This window comes from Mytilus trossulus, chromosome 1 (assembly GCF_036588685.1).
Source record: "Mytilus trossulus isolate FHL-02 chromosome 1, PNRI_Mtr1.1.1.hap1, whole genome shotgun sequence".
Classification (NCBI taxonomy): domain Eukaryota; kingdom Metazoa; phylum Mollusca; class Bivalvia; order Mytilida; family Mytilidae; genus Mytilus; species Mytilus trossulus.
Window position 1 is genome coordinate 7,005,544 of NC_086373.1, and position 21,197 is coordinate 7,026,740.

The window sequence follows — 21,197 nt, forward strand, 5'->3', positions numbered from 1 at the left end:
GTATCCCAGATAACTTATGAAACACTTTCTCTATTGGTATGAGGCAAACCTTATAAAAGACAAAGGAGAAGATACATTGACCAACACAAGATCTAAGACGTGCATTTGATACCAAGGTTATCATTTAGACAAAAACACACATACATGATATCTGTCTACAAAACAGTTAAATTTGACCATTGCAAAAAAAAAATGAATTCCTTGGAGTAGGTTGTCAAGGAGTTTAACAAGATATTGGTGAAGAATTTGTGCAACTCTCTTGTAATATCGAATGGGGTCTATAACAAATATATGCAAAATCAACAATCCCTGAATACCCTCATCCTAACTGTGCTATCACAATTCATTGATCTTCAAAAGATAGGTACAATTACATAAACAAAGTTTTCTTTTGCTTCAGTGATTGATTAACAAAAAACTATTTTTTTCGTCTTTTTGCTTTGTATTAAGGTACTGGACCCTACTTCCCTGGCTTGATACTTTATTGAATTAAATTCTATGCCCCATCTCTACCTTACCGTACATAATGTAGTGAGGTGAAAACTTTTTGGTTTTGTCAATTTAGTGCACATTGGGTATTTCAAACAGTTATCACCTATCATTGCATTATTGGGTAGCTGTTTCCCTGATGTTCACCAAATACTGGGACTGTTACACTAACTGAACAATTTCTATATTGAACTTTCAAATGTTCAAATTTGATTTCAATTACCGCTTTATATCAAAGCCGCAATTCAGTGCCAAAATGATGTTAAAATAATGTGAAAATAAAGATGTAATGTATACGTCAATAAGACAGTAATCTAGCGACACAAACATACGATTTATCTATTTTTCCTTATTGTCCACATTCTGTTTGATTATGGGAGGGTTCGGGTTTCCATTGACTTACATACGGTTTATATACATATGTCAGATTGAATATGCAACTCTTGCTGAGTCTCCGTGATCATCTCGTCATGAACATGCATGAAATATTTGCCACTGGACGACAGTGGACGTTAAGCAACCAACAATCAATCAAATCTCCGTGATCATTGCCACTATATAATATATAATTATTAAGCACCGAAAGAAATGATTTAAAATTTCAATTTAACCCAATTTAGCAGTGTTTAAATGTAACATGGCGTCATGATATCCAGTTATATTCATAAGATTATCAATGTATATTTGTATATTATAAATTAAGCGGTCTTAATGTCTAGCATTCTATATCATAAATTCGTTGATTTTTAAATTAAACTCCAAACAGACCAGCGATTGTCCCTAAGTCAGCATATATATAATGTTCACTTGACCTTTACTTGACAAATGAAACTATTTTTATTGCAATATTTGACGGATTGCCTTATATGGTAATGAAATCATACACACTAGATAAGTACAGGCTGAACTAAATAGTACTTAAGATATGATATCTCGAGTACTACAAATTGATCGGGGATTATCTATAAACTGTACTATCATACGCTGACACTTCCTCACCGTACGTATAATACAACCAGGATGAAATATTGGAAACTTCAACAAAATTGTCCGCTAGAAAAAAATAACCCTTTTTTACTTTATACTTGGTTACGACTTCTTCTTTTTAACTTATAACGAAAGAAATTATTATAATAGTAATAGCTTCTTGCGTGAACATTATCCTGAACATGCATGAAATATTTGCCACTGTACGTTAAGCAACCAACAATCTATCATGTGTAAACTTTTAGGTTCTAGCAACATTATTTCGTATAACTGAACATGTAAACAAATTTTAGAATTCTTAATGATAATTTAAAACTTTAACTTGGCAGATTTTGTTTACTCTTGAGTAATTTTTGTAAAATTAATAAGATGGACATTAAAAACAAAAAACAGCAAAATAATTCTTCTTTGCAGAGCTATGTTTTGCCATTAAGATTTGGATCAAATATTGTATGTTAAGTATGTGCTTTCTATGCAAAATATTACAAACAAACATAGGGAACTGTGTGGCCTCAGCACATACAAAAGAAGATGTGGTATGATTGCCAATGAGACAACTCTCCACAAGAGACCAAAATGACACAAAAACTAACAACTATAGGTCACCGTACGGCATTTAACAATGAGCAAAGCCCATACAGCATAGTCAGCTATAAAAAGTCCCGAAATGACAATGTAAAAGAATTCAAACGAGTAAACCTTTTAAATACAAACAATCTAATTAAAATATTGATCTCTGATTATGTTGCTCCAGACCGTATGAGTATTTGGACCGTACGCGTACGGTCCGGACCGTATACGTATACTCGTATGGTCCGACCATACGCGTACGGTCGGACCGTATGAGGATACGCGTATGGTCCAGTACGAGCTGACTATACATGTTATTGGATCATATGGGTTAAATTTAAACAAACATTTATCACAATCTTTATTTTTATTTTTATAAATTGTTGTTATTTCAATTAGATGGATAAAATGAACAAATGAACAATTGAAATTAAATATTTGTTTTATTGTATATCTGAATCCTATTTTTGTACTCTCGCACTAGGTGACACTTGCTACCACAAGTAGTGTAATATTGTTTTACATTTACATGTTTGCAGTTCATTCATATTCCTTTGCAATTGCAATTTTTGTAAAGTTTCTAATATTATAAACAATTGTCCCCCCACATTATGTTTACTTCCGATTTCGTCAATTTCAATAATGTATTACTGACTGACATGCTAAACACAAGCTATTAACAGATTTAATTAGCGTGAATTTTTTAAATACATGTAGGTAAAAAATAATGTTTTTATTTTAATTACAATTGAGCTTTTCCATATTAATTTGAGAGTTAAGTTATGTTGATCTGTTACATGCATTTGTAACTTATAAACTTAAGCAACTTCTTAATGGTATTAATCGTACCGTACGCGTACGGTCCAAATACTCATACGGTCCGGAACAACGTTATACTGCATATGAGCTCATATGCAGTATAACGTAATCAGAGATCAATATTTTAATTAGATTGAAATACAAAATTCGTTGTACTTAATTTTTTCCATATGATTTGAAAACTGCATCTTTTAGGCATCAGAACACAGTTGTTTTGTAATGCTTTTTGTTAGAATAAAAACACATACTTAACTAAATTGCACTTGCGTTTCGAATTAATCAATCAGATTTTTACAGCGAAGTTATTCTTTTTGGGTTAAATTTTATCAAATTTTTAAAATAGTTGAATGATATCGGTCTATGTTTGCCTTGTGCATGATTTGCAATCTGTAATATTCTGATATAAAATAAGATAACTGTTTTATTAAACATTTTCACAATTGAACTATAAAAAGTTTAGCGTGATGGTGCAATTATGGGGAATAAGTTTTGAATACTAAAGTAATTCATTTTAACTGGTTTCTTAGTATACTAATATCAATTTCTATTTTTTATATATATATAAATGGGAACAAAAGCACATTGAACATTCTCTTTAGATTACACATGAGTGACACCCCCCCTTTTTTTTTTTACAGTTTTTAATTTACCCTTGATAAGGTCGATCTCTGCTGATATACGGACTTAATACATCTAACCGACAATGTGTCAATCCATATACGTCTATCCGACAATGTGTCAATCCATATACGTATAACCAACAATGTGTCAATCCATATACGTGTAACTGACAATGTGTCAATCCAAACGTCTAACCAACAATGTGGCAATCCATATACGTGTAACTGACAATGTGTCAATCCAAACGTCTAACCAACAATGTGTCAATCCATATACGTGTAACCGATAATGTGTCAATCCATATACGTCTAACTGACGATGTGTCAATCCGGACGTCTTATCGAAGATATGTAAATCCATATACGTCTAACTGATGGTGTGTCAATCCGGACGTCTAATCGACGATATGTCAATCCATATACGTCAAACTGACGATGTGTCAATCCATATACGTCTAACCGATAATGTGTCAATCCATATATGTCTAACTGACGATGTGTCCGACAATGTGTCAATCCATATACGTCTAACCGACGATGTGTCCGACGATGCGTCAATCTGAACGTCTAACCGATAATGTGTCAATCAAAACGTCTGGACAATGAGCAGCATCTGTCATTAGTAAATGCAGTATATCATTTAAAGTGAACACTGTTTAGACGAATGGACTGATAGGACAAGACCAGGGTAGTAAAAAGAAATACTACCATATTCAGACTTACTGACTGAATGGACTGATAGGACAAGACCAAGGTAGTTTAAAGAAATACTACCATATTCAGACTAACTGAATGATAATAAAAGCCAAATTTGACAAGAAACCCATTTACAACAAAAACAAACATAGCTGTGGTCAATAGAACCGTTAAACAACATTTGACGTAGAATTTCTTGTTATATATACAATAATCTGAATCTGAAAAAAGTAGGTTCGATAAGGCCTCTTTTTGACCCCCAAATATTGCAGTTTTACTTTGTTGAAATGTAATAACCATAGCTAGTTATTGGAAAGTAGAATACTTTCATTAGTTAAATAGGGACTTTAGGGGCCAGCTGAAGGACGCCTCCGGGTGCGGGAATTTCTCGTTACATTGAAGACCTGTTGGTGAACTTCTGCTGTTGTTTTTTCTATGGTCGGGTTGTTGTCTTTTTGATACATTCCCCATTTCCATTCTCAATTTTACTGTTTTTGGCAATGCTATGCACAAGCATCGGGTACTAGCATTAATGATAATAGCAAAATTATTGAAATGTAGCATTTGTGCAAGTTTTAAGACGGTTTTTGCCTAAAATGAAAGTTGCCGCATATGTGTTCAGTCTAAATATCTAAATTAATTTTGTATTTGATAATAATACATACCCTATATACAGGAGCCTGTTATTCAGATGTTGTCGTTTATTGATATGTTCCATATTTATTTTTCGTTCATTTTTTGTAAATAAACTAGGCCGTTAGTTTTTTTCGTCTGAATTCTTTTAGATTTGCCATTTCGGAACCTTTTATAACTGACTATGCGGTATCGGCTTTGTTCGATGTTGAAGACGGAACCTTTTATAACTGACTATGCAGTATCGGCTTTGTTCGATGTTGAAGACGGAACCTTTTATAAATGACTATGCGGTATCGGCTTTGTTCGATGTTGAAGACGGAACCTTTTATAACTGACTATGCGGTATCGGCTTTGTTCGATGTTGAAGACGGAACCTTTTATAACTGACTATGCGGTATCGGCTTTGTTCGATGTTGAAGACGGAACCTTTTATAACTGACTATGCGGTATCGGCTTTGTTCGATGTTGAAGACGGAACCTTTTATAACTGACTATGCGGTATCGGCTTTGTTCGATGTTGAAGACGGAACCTTTTATAACTGACTATGCGGTATCGGCTTTGTTCGATGTTGAAGAATGTACGATGATCTAAAGCTGTTAATTATTGTGTCATTTGGTCCCTTGTGGAGATTTGTCTCATTGGCAATTATACCACACTTCTTTTTATATATATAAAGTTTGAGACTGTACACGAATGCGGCCATTTATATTTTAGATAAAATCTGAAAAGTGTTGTTTTATGCAAATTTGAAAGATTTTTCATACTAAAGGCTAATAAAGCTTGAATTTTAGCGTTTTTTAAATGGCCAAATCTGTTTATAATTTTTAAATAAAATATTTGAATCAACTTTAATACACATTTTTGTCTTTAAAAAAATGTCTTGCGTGGTTCGTTGAATTTTATGCCGAAATAAGCCTATACTGCATAAACTTAAAATTGTCCTTTGATACTTTTCTATTTTGAAGCCAACATCCTCACAATGGACAAGATTCGAATTCCCAGGACCTAGCCTTACCTCTAATCGGTTCACGATTATCTCAACCATCATAATACTAGGAGCTAGAAACTAGAAGTTAGATGTGTTTGGCCGGGATAGCTAACAGTATATTAAAAACAAAACCCTTTAGTGTTTTCTGCAATAATAAGTAGAGGCATATATGATATAGGAATCAAGTTTACGTACAAGAAAGGTAACTCTTCTCTTAGTTTTTTTAATTGACAAGCAACTTGCACAAATAAAACACCTGCTTTCTGGATGTAGAACACTTCACTACAAACAATGCCTTTTTTTTTTTTAGAAATTCATCCATATATTTCTATTGGGGATACACCATGTTTTTTAACTGAGTAATATTCCAAATTCTTGACAGCTGTATTTGCATAGAATTGCTCATATTTATAGGTCAAACCATGCAACAAAAATAACTAAGATGGTTTTGATCTCAATTATTTCATAACAAAAATACATGAACAATAGTGTAGATATATCACTATAAAATAGTTTGCTTTGAACTACATGTAACTAAACGAACAACGCAAGGTTCCACGTAGTAATACAATCCACTGAATTGGAGACAGGCAATTCTTGTCTTTCAATTAAAGGGGTTTTATGCATGTCTAAACTTTTGAAAACGGTTATTTAATTTTTGAAATCATATGTGCTACTATAACAGTTTTTGACTGTTATCGGTTTTCTTAAAATTTAATCTATTGTTGTAAACTGTTTTTGTGTAAAAATGACCCTTGTTAATTGTTTTATTTTTTTATTTTTTGAATTCACTGTATTTTGTTTTCTTATTTGAGATAATCCAAATTGCCTGATCGGTTATCAGTATTTTAAATTTACTATAATCTGTCTTGAGCGAAATAAAAAAAAAAAATAATGTTAAAGTGTTAATGACCTTCCCCACACACACACAAACACACACACACTCATGGTGGTATTAGTGCCAAATTGGCAATGAACCGTGGCCAACTCTCTATCTTAGTCACACTTAGTAAACCATTATAGGTCAAAGTGCAACCTTCAACACGGAGCCTTGTCTTACACCGAACAGAAAGATATATAAAAGGGTTCAAATAATGACTTTGTAAAACCATTAAAATGAGAAAACCGACTGTCTAATCTATATATAAAAACGAGAAACACTTATAAACCACATAAAGAAACGACAAACCACTGAACATTTTACAAGTTGTGACTTGGATGGAGAGTTGTCTCATTGGCACTCATACCACGTTTTCTTATATCTATAAATAACGATTCACTCGAAGAAATGTCTCTTTCAATAACGGCAGTTAAACGATGTTAATTCTCATACATCAATTCTCGGTAAAGGTTAACTTCCTATAATAATAAGTAATAAAGGCACATTTGAGACATTGAACATTCAAATGGTTAATATAAAGTAACGTTGCACACACATTTTGAATCTTGTCTTAAAATATAGAACCTGACTGAAATAGTTTTACCTCATTTTAATTTTCTTTATGTTTAAAGGTTAAAATCAGAAAAAGCATCCGCATTCATTTAAAAGACTGTTTGAGGCAAATGACCCTCTAATGAACTTGTTGACATTATATTTAATACTCGAGATATGTTAACCTTTAATATCAAATTCCACTTGTGTATAAGCACTTATATACTTGTAAATGAAACATTGTTAAACTACATTATTTACTATAGTAATCATATATACCACATCATACTCGGTGCATTATATTTGAGCTCATCGCCATTTTATTTGCGCTTATGGATCTTATGAGTTATTATATTGTGTTCTGACTTCTATTCTCTCAATTGCTTTGTGGTTTTTGTCTTTGTAAATCTTAATCATGTTAATAATAAGGTCATATTGTTTTCGCCGATATAAACTACAAATATGGTCTCCAGTCTCCACATCGTAATAATATTAGTACGGATGTGTTTAATCGTCCCATCTAATATACATGTTGGCTGGTTTTCTTTCTTATCATTTTTTTATTTTATATTTCCTCTATCGCCTATCTATGTTAAAAATAATTGAAAGTTTTTTTATTATGTACGAAATTATCGATAGATCAAAATATATCCTTAAAGATACTTCTATATGACCCGTTTTCTAACCCCAATACAACAAGCCCCAGATCCATTCATGATCTGTTTAAAAGTGAAGTAGTTTAACTTTATAGTCGCTTGCTATCCCAAAGGTAGAGATCCCAAGCAATTCGATTTCGGTTGTATTTTGAAAATTAATCTATGCGCAAGTTTTTCCGATTTGCATCTTTCTACTTGAAAAGTTCAAAACAGTTATGTAACTTGCAATGTATGTAAAACAAAACAGATTTGTGTACACAATGACATGGATTTGTTGTAAAGAAGGATACCATAAGTATCTTAAGACATTTGCTGACAAAATAAACAGGATACCAAAATGACGCACGGACAATCGGATGTGGACACTGTCGAGTGCCGTATATGGTCATATGTTGTATTGTAAAACAATTTAATCCTTTTGTGGCTAAATAAAACTGTGTTTGCCGGTATTTCTCATCATTCAGATTGTTAACTCTTCTATCTGTTAGTAGTACCACTAGTTTGTAAGGACAATGTGTGACGACGACGTAGCCGCTTTAGTTGTAGACAATGGATCTGGAATGTGTAAAGCTGGATTTGCAGGAGATGATGCTCCAAGAGCTGTATTTCCATCCATTGTTGGAAGACCAAGACATCAGGTTTGTCAAAAGACGCACTTTATTACTTTTTCTTGATCAGCTTTTTAAAAAGGATATGCTAACAATAATTATTTACACACATCTATGATTGATGGCTAAAACACTGAGAAAACACTTCAAAAAATCATTTTCTTGAATGAGGAACTACAGAAATTATACATTTAGATATAGATTTATGTAGTTTGTGTATACTTCCGAGGTTGTCCCCGATATCTATGAAGAAGGAAATACATAAGTGTAATTAAAAAAACTGCAATTTCAGATAATCATGTTTTTTTTTAAATTTGAGCTTCCGTCATAGATGAAATTGCAGAATTAGTGTTAACCTATAGTTTATGCGTGTCATTTAGCAAGATGAAAAAAAATAATCATACTATGTAAAAAAAAAAAGCATTTTTTTTGCCATACAAAAAAGAGACAATTAATTTGATATATTTGTCATTTGTTCAGAATATCTATTATCCGCCGAATGCTCTTAAATGATCTATCCTTACTTAAACCAATTTAATCGTCCTTCAGTTAAATATTAGTTTAAGAATTATATCTACGACCGGAATAATAGCCTTGAACGACTTAATTACATTAACTTCGGATTAAAAGATCCTGTTTAAAATGTCTGCACCGTTTTGTAAATGATTTTGTTTAAGGAGTATTATTTATGTGCATTTGCTTTAAAACGCATCAATTCAATGACACTTTCATATTAATGTTAGATACTTTTGAGTCATAACAGTTTACCTACTCCGTGTTGGCCTTACGTCATGCCATGCATTTAACAAATATTTTGCATAGTTGATGTATATGCAGTTTGTATAAAAAAAGACGATGTGGTATGACTGCTAATGAGACAACGCTCCACAAGAGACCAGAATGACACAGAAATAAACAACTATAGGTCACGGTACGGCCTTCAACAATGAACAAAGCCCATTCCACATAGTCAGCTATAAGAGGCCCCGAAATGACAATGTAAAACATTTCAAATGAGAAAACTAACGGCCTTATTTAAATTCCAAAACACATGAACAAACAACCACTGAATTGCAGGCTCCTGACTTGATCGTTTGTCTGTAGTTTCAGCTTCTAATTCATTCAATAATAACACACATCTATTTATATTACAGGGCGTGATGGTTGGTATGGGACAGAAAGACAGTTACGTTGGTGATGAAGCCCAGAGCAAAAGAGGAATCCTTACTTTGAAATACCCAATTGAACACGGAATCGTCACAAACTGGGACGATATGGAGAAAATCTGGCATCACACTTTCTACAATGAACTCCGTGTAGCACCAGAAGAACACCCTGTTTTACTGACAGAGGCTCCACTTAACCCTAAAGCCAACAGAGAAAAGATGACACAGATTATGTTTGAAACCTTCAACTGCCCAGCCATGTATGTAGGAATCCAAGCCGTATTGTCCCTGTATGCCTCTGGTCGTACAACTGGTATTGTGTTGGACTCTGGAGATGGTGTATCCCACACTGTTCCAATCTACGAAGGTTATGCCCTTCCTCACGCTATCTTGAGATTGGATCTCGCCGGACGGGACCTGACAGACTACCTCATGAAAATTCTGACCGAACGTGGGTATTCATTCACAACCACAGCCGAGAGAGAAATCGTCAGAGACATTAAAGAAAAATTGTGCTATGTAGCACTAGACTTTGAACAAGAAATGCAAACAGCTGCATCATCATCATCATTAGAAAAGAGTTACGAGTTACCCGACGGACAAGTCATCACTATTGGTAACGAAAGATTCCGATGCCCAGAGACCATGTTCCAACCATCATTTATCGGAATGGAAACTGCCGGTATCCATGAAACAACATACAACAGTATCATGAAATGTGATGTGGATATCCGTAAAGACTTGTATTCCAATGTCGTGTTGTCTGGTGGTACCACCATGTACCCAGGTATTGCTGACCGTATGCAAAAGGAAATATCTGCCTTGGCTCCACCAACAATGAAAGTCAAGATCATTGCTCCACCAGAAAGGAAATATTCTGTCTGGATCGGTGGTTCCATCTTGGCTTCACTCTCAACCTTCCAACAGATGTGGATCAGCAAACAAGAGTATGACGAGTCCGGTCCATCCATCGTCCACAGGAAATGTTTCTAAACAAATAACTCAAGTTTAATAACATTATGAAAACATTTATCGTAAGACAGTTTGAGCCATGAACACAAGCAAGAGGCCATTGGTGACTGTTCTTTTATTACATGTACCTATACAATATTGTATTTATGATTAGGACACAAATAAAAAAAGATAGTTGATTTAAAATGGTTTTTTTTAACTGTGAATTCTTATGCTCAGAATTATAAAATGATTTCCAAATCTGGTATTCATATCAAAAACACCAATATAGTAAATCTAGTATGCTACCAAAACATGAATTATTCATATCTCAAATCTAATAAGCAACTCAAAAGCATCTATGATGATTTCAAAGAGCACATGAACACCAGCAAATTGCAATAACATCGCACCAACATAAATATACCCTTAATACTTACAAGATAACATTAAAAATACAAGAATAAAGGGGGAAAACCAAACAACGCTACACAACACACCTGTATAAAATGAAAATAGAATTGGTCTGATGAAAAAATGAACTTTTTAAAGACATTATAAAAATAAATCAGCACCTCCACATAAAACAAAGCTTGTTTGCTCGTTTGCATGCTCAATCGCATGTGCAAGGTTCACATTGTGACTCGCGACTGATACCGGTATTTACACAATAATATTTATAAATTATCGTTTATCATCTCAGCGAGAGAGATTCTCCCGCTTGAGCCGGACGGCGAAAGCGAAAAAAGCAATCGAGTTAAGATGATCAATTATAATCTGTTTATCGCTAGTTTACCTACTAAGTATGACGACGTTGTCAATTTCATATCAATTTCATTAGTTAGGCCACGTGCCTCTTGAGTCTCTAGCAATAGTCTTCCATCTCAAGCGAGTTGCATGATATGAAAAATTATCACGAAAAAAGATCAAAGGAAAAATGCACAAAATAGCGATAAATACAAATAAATAAATTTGGTGTATTTACTGTCTTCTGATTGGTTAAAATTATTAGTTTTATTTTCAATGTTGTCAATTTTTATGGCGACACGCCCACTCTGACGTTGTGTATTCATACGCCAACAAGTGTGTATGTTGTTATTGTAAATATAAATAATATAAAAAAGTTCTTTGAGCCTTATTTTTGATGAAAAATTATTTATAATGAATGGCAATTATTTATTTTGATTTTATTGAACCATAAAACTAATTTTTGACTCCTCACATTTTACATAATCCGCTTTGCGGATTATTCAATGTGAAGAGTCAAAAATTAGTTTTATGGTTCAATAAATTCAAAATAGATAATAGCCATTCATTAAATATCCATCAGAGTTAAAATGATGTGGATGTAAGCAATCATGTGCCAACGTACGGCCTACAACAATGATAAAACCCCATTCCATATCATTGGCAACAACCAAAACTAATTTCATTATTTATAACATAATAATTTATAAAAAAACCAACACCCAGAAACGACAGACAATGGAAGACATAAAGAATGTTGCGGACTTAATGGTGCTCAACCCTCTCCATACAATAGGACAGTGGTGTAACAGCACAACATTAAACAAATTAAAACTCAGTTGCAATTGGCTGAACTGAAAAGTTTGGTACGAGTTGGAAACATATAACAAACATAAAGCACCGTTTACGAGTACTTGTAGTTTATAAAAACTATTTCAAAGCCAATTTCAATTAAAAAACAAATCGTTTTCTTCAAGTGCAATAAAGTTCAAAACGAACATATCACTTGCAGCTAGATTAAAACAACTTTAAGGAAGGTCTTTGTTAGTCCTGTATTATTTTAATTTTAATTTCTTGTGTACATACAATTTGGAAATTAGTATGGCGTTCATTATCAGTGAACTAGTATATATTTGTTTAGGGGCCAGCTGAAGGACGCCTCCGGGTGCGGGAATTTCTCGTTACATTGAAGACCTGTTGGTGACCTTCTGCTGTTGTTTTTTCTATGGTCGGGTTGTTGTCTCTTTGATATATTCCCCATTTCCATTCTCAATTTTATTTAAGGAAAATGACATTAATATGGTTTATAGAAGGATGTCATAAGTATCTTAAAACTGTTATACAATTGGAAGCGGATAACTAAATGGTACAAGGTCAATGGGATTTGGATACTGTCGAGCTCTATGTGTGGCCATTTGTTGTTAAGTTGACATATAATCCTGTTGTATCTAACATAAAACTGTGTCTCTCCATTTGGACTACTAGTATCCTAAGGAGTTTCGAAAAAAAAACTAGTTTAAGTATGACATCCATTATCACTGTACTAATATACATGTTTTAGGGGCCAGCTGAAGGACACCTACGGGTGCGGGAATTCTCGCTACATTGAAGACCCATTGCTGGCCTTCGGCTGTTGTCTGTTCTATGGTCGGGTTGTTGTCGCTTTTACACATTCACCATTTCCTTTCTCAATTTTAGTAATGCTTTAGTGTTGGACAGTGGATCTGGACTGTTCAAAGCTGGATTAACAGGAGAACCTTTTAAACTGTACTAAAACGATTGAAGTAATAATTGATCCCCCTTCATATGTACCATGTTGGAATTTGGAACTGCATATAAATCTTGTATAAATTTAATGTTGTCATTTAATATAAAATTTAGATTTATTTCCCTTTGCCAGGAAGATTAATTGTTCTTGTTTGCTCAATGCCAAAGTAAAAAACTCAAACAAAACAAAACAGAAAACCGTGTCGGTGGTCTTCCAGTTGCATAATTGCCTCGACGTGTACCTTTTGTAACTAAATTCATATCACAGTATATCCTGGACTGATGCATGCCCAGAACGAATTAGGCGGGATTACAGCGCTTAACCTTTCCTTAACCTGGGACAATGGTGTAACAAAAAAACATGAGAACAAATTGTCAAAACCAATTGGAAATGGCTCGACTCGTCAGATTGACACTTAACACATACGCAATATAGGTAAATAAAAATATTTGGTTTTCAAGTTTGGCTTTACCTGAAGATTTCTCATAAAACCTTCTATATAACATCTTGGATTTGATCGTAATGTTGTTAATAAAGCCCTCACATTTAAATACGATCCATTTCGACTTACTGATCAGTTGATTCAACTTGTTCATAAAGCAAACATTTTCTCACATCGTAGTAAGATCTTTTAAAATATATGTTTTTTGTTGGTATTATCATTGATTTCTTTAATTATTAAAAAACAAAACGTCGTTGGAACTTTGTTGCATGGTGTTTCATTTGTAGTCACACCATATCTCCTCTATTTCAAACATGCATGGCCTACAGTGTTATTATGATAGGGTGTATACATCAAACGTTCGAGTAAATTATTTTAATTAATTTCCTTAATGTCGTATGAGACAGGTTTCCATGTGTACGACATTTTTTAGTAGAAGGTTAAAATGTAAGATACAGATTTCCGTGCGTACGACATTTTTTAGTAGAAGGTTAAAACGTAAGATACAGATTTCCGTGCGTACGACATTTTTTAGTAGAAGGTTAAAACGTAAGATACAGATTTCCGTGCGTACGACATTTTTTAGTAGAAGGTTAAAACGTAAGATACAGATTTCCGTGCGTACGACATTTTTTAGTAGAAGGTTAAAACGTAAGATACAGATTTCCGTGCGTACGACATTTTTTAGTAGAAGGTTAAAACGTAAGATACAGATTTCCGTGCGTATGACATTTTTTAGTAGAAGGTTAAAACGTAAGATACAGATTTCCGTGCGTACGACATTTGTTCTAGAATTGCCATCATTGATATGCTCGAATGGTCTAATACATATTTTGCATGCACAATTCTTATAAAAATAGTCCACTTTTAACTATTGGAACTTTTCTCATACTAGGAGATTTTTTTCTGTTGATAGATAATTTGTTAAAAGAGCTATAATGCAAATCCAATGATGAAAGTGAGTCTGCATTTATTGTTTGCACCATTAAAAATATGACCAGATTCGGTTATTTGTAAATGTGTTTTGAGTGTGTCAATAATGCAAATGTTTGACTTATTCCAATAATCCCCTCTTTTAAGAGTTTCACAAATCTACTATTACTAGACAAAAAACCATGCTTACAACTTTTTTTTAATATCATAACAAAAACAAGAAAATTTTTATCACTTTAGAAACATTTTCTGTGTACAATACAAGGACCAGACTCGTCGTATTCTTCTTTACTGATCCACATTTGTTGAAACGTGGACAGTGATGCTAAAATTGACCCTCCAATCCAGACAGAGTACTTTCGTTCGGGTGGAGCGACTACTTTAATTCTCATAGTTTGTGGTGCCAATAAATTAATTTCCTTTTTCACACGATCAGAAATCCCTGGAAACATTGATGATCCACCGGAGAGAACGACATTTGCATGAAGGTCTTTCCGGATATCGACATCGCATTTCATAATGCTGTTGTATGTTGTGTTATGGATACCTGCGCTTTCCATTCCAAGAAAAGAAGGTTGGAACAATACCTCTGGACACCGGAAGCGCTCATTACCGACAGTAACTATTTGTCCATCCGGAAGTTCATAGCATTTTTCCAAAGAGGAGGTAGTCGCAGCTGTTTGCATTTCCTGTTCAAAATCATAAGTAACAAAGCAAAGTTTTTCTTTAATATCTCTGACGATTTCTCTCTCGGCTGTGGTTGTGAATGAATATCCTCGTTCTGTGAGAATTTTCATAAGATAGTCTGTGAGATCCCGTCCGGCGAGATCCAATCTCATGATAGCATGAGGAAGGGCATAACCTTCATAGATGGGTACGGTATGGGTAACACCATCACCAGAGTCCAACACAATACCAGTTGTACGACCAGAAGCATATAAAGATAATACGGCCTGAATAGCAACGTACATAGCTGGAGAATCAAAGGTTTCGAACATAATCTGTGTCATCTTTTCTCTGTTTGCTTTAGGATTAAGTGGCGCTTCCGTCAGTAAAATTGGATGTTCTTCTGGTGCTATCCGGAGTTCATTGAAGAAAGTGTGGTGCCAGATTTTCTCCATATCGTCCCAGTTTGTGACAATTCCATGATCGATTGGATACTTTAAAGTAAGGATTCCTCTTTTGCTTTGTGCTTCATCACCAACGTAGCTGTCTTTCTGTCCCATTCCAACCATCACACCCTGTAATATAAATAGGTGTGTGTTATTATTGAAGAGCTACTTTAAAATTCATCCTCTTTTTGATGGCATGGTTTTCAATATGGTTGTTGATAAACTGAAAAAAAATCAAAACTTCATTCCGATATCCCTACAAACATAGTTCAAACCGTTTTGTGATTATGAGCACAAGCTTCATAACTTTTGGTAAAGGAAAACTAATTTTGGAGAAACGGAAACAGATTTGTCAATTTTCCATTTTTAAAGGAACATTTCTCAAGAACTGGTTAATAAAGTGTCGTCACCCAATTTCGAACTTGAAATGTGTTTAGCGGTATTAATTATAAGGTCTTTCCACTTTTCGTGGAAAGACCTTTTGTTTTTCTTCTCATTATTATTTTTTTTTCTTTTTTTTTCTGCCGTCTGAGATGCTTTTTTGTTTTACAACATATCGAATGGATGTTTGGCAAATGATGTTGTACAGTAATGGGGGTTTCAAAACTCACCCTGTGTGACAGAACACGTATTCGTATATGAGTTATCTCCCTGCGTCCCTTTTTTCTTGTTATCGCTATATCTCTAAAACCGTAAAAGATTTTTACAAACTGTTTGCACCAAATTGTTTGTCTACTCCTAAGAATGATTTGTTTTATTTGACTGGAGTGTTTGGAAGACATCTTATGGGAGTTGCTTCCCTTTGAAAATTTAAGATAGACGATAAGTTGGATAAATTCATACGGTATAAGTCGTAGAGGCCTACAGTCTTTTGATATGAAGTCCTTGGTCCATTTGAAGGAAACTGAGGTCAAGGTCAGAGGCCAAGGTCATGTTATAAATTTTGAATATTGCTTGTTATCGTTATTCAAAAGAAACTGTTACAGTTAATGGTATGATGTGTTTGCCAAATTACTATTTACAATAAGTCGAAATGTTTTGGTTTACCCTTATAGGAGTTTTCTCTTCTTATGTATTTGAAATCATTATTTCTCCACAACCATACAAGTGATTGACCTCGGGCCTTCCGATTTGAGTTCACTGACCTATGACCTTGAATTTGAGGTCAAGGTTGAAGGTCAAGGTCATATTCTTAATTTTTGATTTTGCTTGTAATCTATATTCAAAAGAAACTGTAACAGTTAATGCTATGATGTGTTTGCCAAATTACTGTTTTCAATAAGGGACAACTTCAACCCTTTTAAGTCTAAGTGTTTTGGTCAACCCTTATAGGAGTTTTCTTTTGTATTTGAAATCGGTATTTCTCCACAACCATACAAGTGATTGACCTGGAGTCTTTTGATTTGAGATCACTGACCTATGACCTTGAAATTGAGGTCAAGGCCAACTTGACGTTTCAGATTTTGACCTTTGCTTTAAATTCTTTCTTGTTCATTATAAAACAATTAAGTCTTCTACATATACCTATTAATCTTATTTTTTTATATTAGTTTGAGGTACCAAATTACATCAACAAGGAGTGACCTTTTCTAACATCTTTTTTAAAATTTAATTCTTATTATCGAGGTGGGAACTTCAATTGTTCTCTGAAGAATTGATTTTTAATTGTGAATAAGTTTCATTTAGCCTCGGTCACACTTTACCGGATAGCTCGAACGGATAAAACGTCCGTTAGGCGTCCGTTTTGTACGGTACTCGTCCGTTTCGTTTCCGTTTTGTATCCGTTATGTGTACGTTATACATCCGTTGGAGGTCTGGCAGATAATTTCACCAACAGACTACTAACGAACGTCTAACGGATAAAACGGATGTTAAATGAATGTGAAACGGACTTCTACCGGACGTATAACGGACAAAACGGACGATGAACGGATCTGAAACGGATAAATGCCAATTGAAAATTTCTCGTCAGAAATGCCAATAAGATTTCTCAAGGTTCATGAATTCTTATTATTTTTAATCGATCTTAGAGTAAGTGCATATCTTCACAATCAAACAGCTGTTAAACTTATTCAGGTCAGACACTGCCCTTTGGCGGCATTTTGAAGAACAAACCAAAACCAGTTAAACAGAACTTTGACTCATGAGGCTCTCAAATCAAATCGATTTGCTTTCATTATATTGCATGTTTTTTTCAGTTTTTTTTGGTAGTATTTGCATGAATTTTTATGTGATACTGGGTTAAAAAGCTCTCCAGAGCTCATGTTTTGCCTGTTATTACATGCCGAATCGAAATAAAATTTACTTACTTACTTACTTAGAACATTTTCAATATTAATGCGATTTACATGTTTTATTATTGTCGCCTTTAATTTTTTCGTATATCTTGTTTATCCGTTTTATCCGGTACGCTTCTGTTAGGTGTCCGTTTTATGCGGTATTCGTCCGTTGGATGTACGTTCGACATCCGTTCTGTCCGTTACGTCTCCGTTTCACGTCCGTTGTATATTCGTTGCAAGTCCGTTATGCATTCGTTAGGCGTCCGTTTTAGTTGGTCAATACTTCAACAAACGCCCAACGGACAACAATTTTGTCAACGGACAACTTTTATTTTCGTCCGTTAGTCGTCCGTTCGTCTTATCCGATAAGGTGTGACCGAGGCTTTACATTTGGTTGAGGCAAACTAAACTTAGAGAACGAAAACGAAAAATTTAGATTTTTTTTTTATAAAGCATCATAACTCATGACGATAAAAGTGATGCCACCTAATTTCTTACTTGAGCTATATTTTGTGGTAATAAAGATAAAGCACCGTGTATAAGTTTTATAACATTTGGTTTAGGCAAACTTGAGTTAGAGAACGGAAACCAATTTTGGGGACGTAGGGGATGGGCACGGGTAGGACAAGGGTAATAATAAAAGCCCCCTACAATATGGCCGAGGTATTAAAAGCTTCTTTAGAAATATATTATCATTCGAACAGATGCTGAAATTCTTCATGAATTTAATATTCTACAAAAGTTATAAAAGAGATTATCTTTTCCAAATCAAGTTTGCTGTGTTGTTGGTTAACGGTCTACATAATATGAGTTACAAAAAAGATTTTCACGATAAAAAAAAAAGCAATAATAAATGACAGAATTGTTAACGATGGCATAATTTGATGTGGAGCAATAATGAATGAACTGTTGAGGATGGCATAATTAGGTGGAGAGCAATTATGACTGAAGTTTTGACGATGGCATAATTTGATGTGGAGCAATAATGACTTAATTGTTGACAATGGCATAAGTTGATTTGGAGTAATAATGACAAAATTGTTGACGATGGCATAATTTGATACGGAGCAAAAATGACAGAATTGCTGACGATGGCAGAATCTAATGTGTAGCAATAATTACAGAAATGTCGACGATGGCATAACTTGATGTGGCGCAATAATGAATGAATTGTTGGCGATGGCATAATTATGTGTAGAGCAATAATGACAGAGATTTTGACGATGGCATAATCATTATGCTAATGTGTAGCAATAATGACAGCATTTTCGACAATGGCATAATTTGATGTGGAGCAATAACGACAGAATTGTTGACGATGGCATGATTTGATGTGAAGCAATAATGACAGAACTGTTGACGATGGTATAATTTGATGTGAAGCAATAATGACAGAACTGTTGACGATGGTATAATTTGATGTGAAGCAATAATGACAGAGTTGTTGACGATGGCATACTTGAATGTGTAGTAATAATGACATAATTGTTGGCGATGGAATAATTTGATGTGAAGTAATAATGACAGAATTGTTGAGGCTGGCATAATTGATTGTGTAGCCACAATGACAGAATTGTTGACGATGGCATAATCTGATGTGGAGCAATAATGACCGAATTGTTGACGATGGCATAATTGAATGTGTTGCCACAACGACAGAATTGTTGACGATGGCATAATTGAATGTGTTGCCACAACGACAGAATTGTTGACGATGGCATAATCTGATGTGGAGCAATAATGACCGAATTGTTGACGATGGCATAATTGAATGTGTTGCCACAACGACAGAATTGTTGACGATGGCATAATTGAATGTGTTGCCACAACGACAGAATTGTTGACGATGGCATAATCTGATGTGGAGCAATAATGACCGAATTGTTGACGATGGCATAATCTGATTTGGAGCAATTATGACAGAATTGTTGACGATGGCATAATTTGGATTGTAGCAACATTGACAGAATTAATAATGATGGCATAATTTGGATTGTAGCAACATTGACAGAATTAATAATGATGGCATAATTTGGATTGTAGCAACATTGACAGAATTAATAATGATGGTAATAATTTGATGTGTACTTGGCAATAATGACATAAATTGTTGACGATTGCATAATTTGAATAAAATGGAGTGTAACGATTGTATATACGTTCGATACTTTCTACTTGACTAAGGGAAAACATATTTGGAAAGGAATGAGGTTAGGAATTTATCTTTCATTGGAGTATATTTGAAATGTTAAGAAATATATATTTTTAGTACCGCTAAACCGATTGAATGGTTTCGTGAATTATGACCGCTAATTGTGAGGCTTTTATTATTCTCGTACGAAAAATATATAGAAATATATTTATAAAAACTACTGAATAAGTTGAAACCAAATACGAAAAATATGTTTCCTGTCAATTTCTTTTTCTCTTTAGATACACATTGAGTAAACGTGACTGCTGGTAACTAACTAACTGTTTATCAAATATTAACAGAAAACAAAATTGTAGATGATTAAAGGGAGACGTAAATGCCTTATATATGCATTTGAAAGACCCTTCTTATTAGAAAAAAAATAGTAATGCATACCTGATGTCTGGGTCTGCCAACAATGGATGGAAATACAGCTCTTGGAGCATCATCCCCTGCAATTCCAGCTTTACACATTCCAGATCCATTGTCAATAACTAACGCTGCTACATCTTCCTCTGACATGGTATAAATTTATATTTACTCTATCTAAAAAAAATGTCAAGCAGCTTTCTAGAAAAAGAAGGACTTTGGTATAACTAAATTTACATTTTTTCACGTAGTTTCCGCTCAAAACTTGATAAATATCCGTTGTCGGAAATAAAAATAGATAAACTTACGCACTTATTTAGAAATACACATATAAGATATATTTGAAAGTTTGGATTACCAGATAACGGTGTGTTAACAAACAATGAATAGACCAATATAAGTATCAAAATCAAACCCTACACAAACATTGAAGACAAAAGGGAGGATTTTTCTTTCACTATTGTTAATTTTCCTCTTTAAAAAAACGAGGATGTTCCTCTCATCTGGCACCATCTTAACGGGTGTTTATATATTCCAACGTGTTCGGTATGCTCGTGTATGTATCGGCTTTTTAAAAAAAATTAGAACTATACTAAATATTATACATATCTACTTTCACGGTACACCAATCAGTCGACACCTATATCTTGATCTTGCACAAGGTCATCTTTTTCTCAGACTGTAAATGGCATCTTTACACTAAACCCATTGGATGTTGGATATGTACTGAATGCTAT

At 34.0% G+C, this 21,197-nt stretch overlaps 2 protein-coding genes across 2 annotated transcripts; one reads left to right on the forward strand and one right to left on the reverse strand.

Annotated features, from left to right (window-relative positions):
- The first annotated feature begins 8,261 nt into the window (after positions 1-8,261).
- Positions 8,262-10,826, forward strand: LOC134713714 (actin, non-muscle 6.2-like). The gene is made up of 2 exons (XM_063575007.1): positions 8,262-8,532; positions 9,657-10,826. The coding sequence occupies exons 1-2, from the start codon at positions 8,407-8,409 to the stop codon at positions 10,659-10,661; spliced, it is 1,131 nt and encodes a 376-aa protein (XP_063431077.1). The 5' UTR covers positions 8,262-8,406; the 3' UTR covers positions 10,662-10,826.
- A 3,864-nt stretch (positions 10,827-14,690) lies between these two features.
- LOC134713755 (actin-5-like) lies at positions 14,691-20,707 on the reverse strand. The gene is made up of 2 exons (XM_063575046.1): positions 20,488-20,707; positions 14,691-15,750 (listed from the first exon to the last, which is right to left on the reverse strand). The coding sequence occupies exons 1-2, from the start codon at positions 20,611-20,613 to the stop codon at positions 14,746-14,748; spliced, it is 1,131 nt and encodes a 376-aa protein (XP_063431116.1). The 5' UTR covers positions 20,614-20,707; the 3' UTR covers positions 14,691-14,745.
- Positions 20,708-21,197: the final 490 nt, after the last annotated feature.

Coding starts and splice junctions, on each gene's coding strand:
- LOC134713714 (XM_063575007.1), top strand. CDS start 8,407: ATGTGTGACGACGACGTAGCCGCTTTAGTTGTAGACAATGGATCTGGA. Junction 8,533..9,656: donor TTGGAAGACCAAGACATCAG/GTTTGTCAAAAG, acceptor TTTATATTACAG/GGCGTGATGGTTGGTATGGG.
- LOC134713755 (XM_063575046.1), bottom strand. CDS start 20,613: ATGTCAGAGGAAGATGTAGCAGCGTTAGTTATTGACAATGGATCTGGA. Junction 15,751..20,487: donor TTGGCAGACCCAGACATCAG/GTATGCATTACT, acceptor TTTATATTACAG/GGTGTGATGGTTGGAATGGG.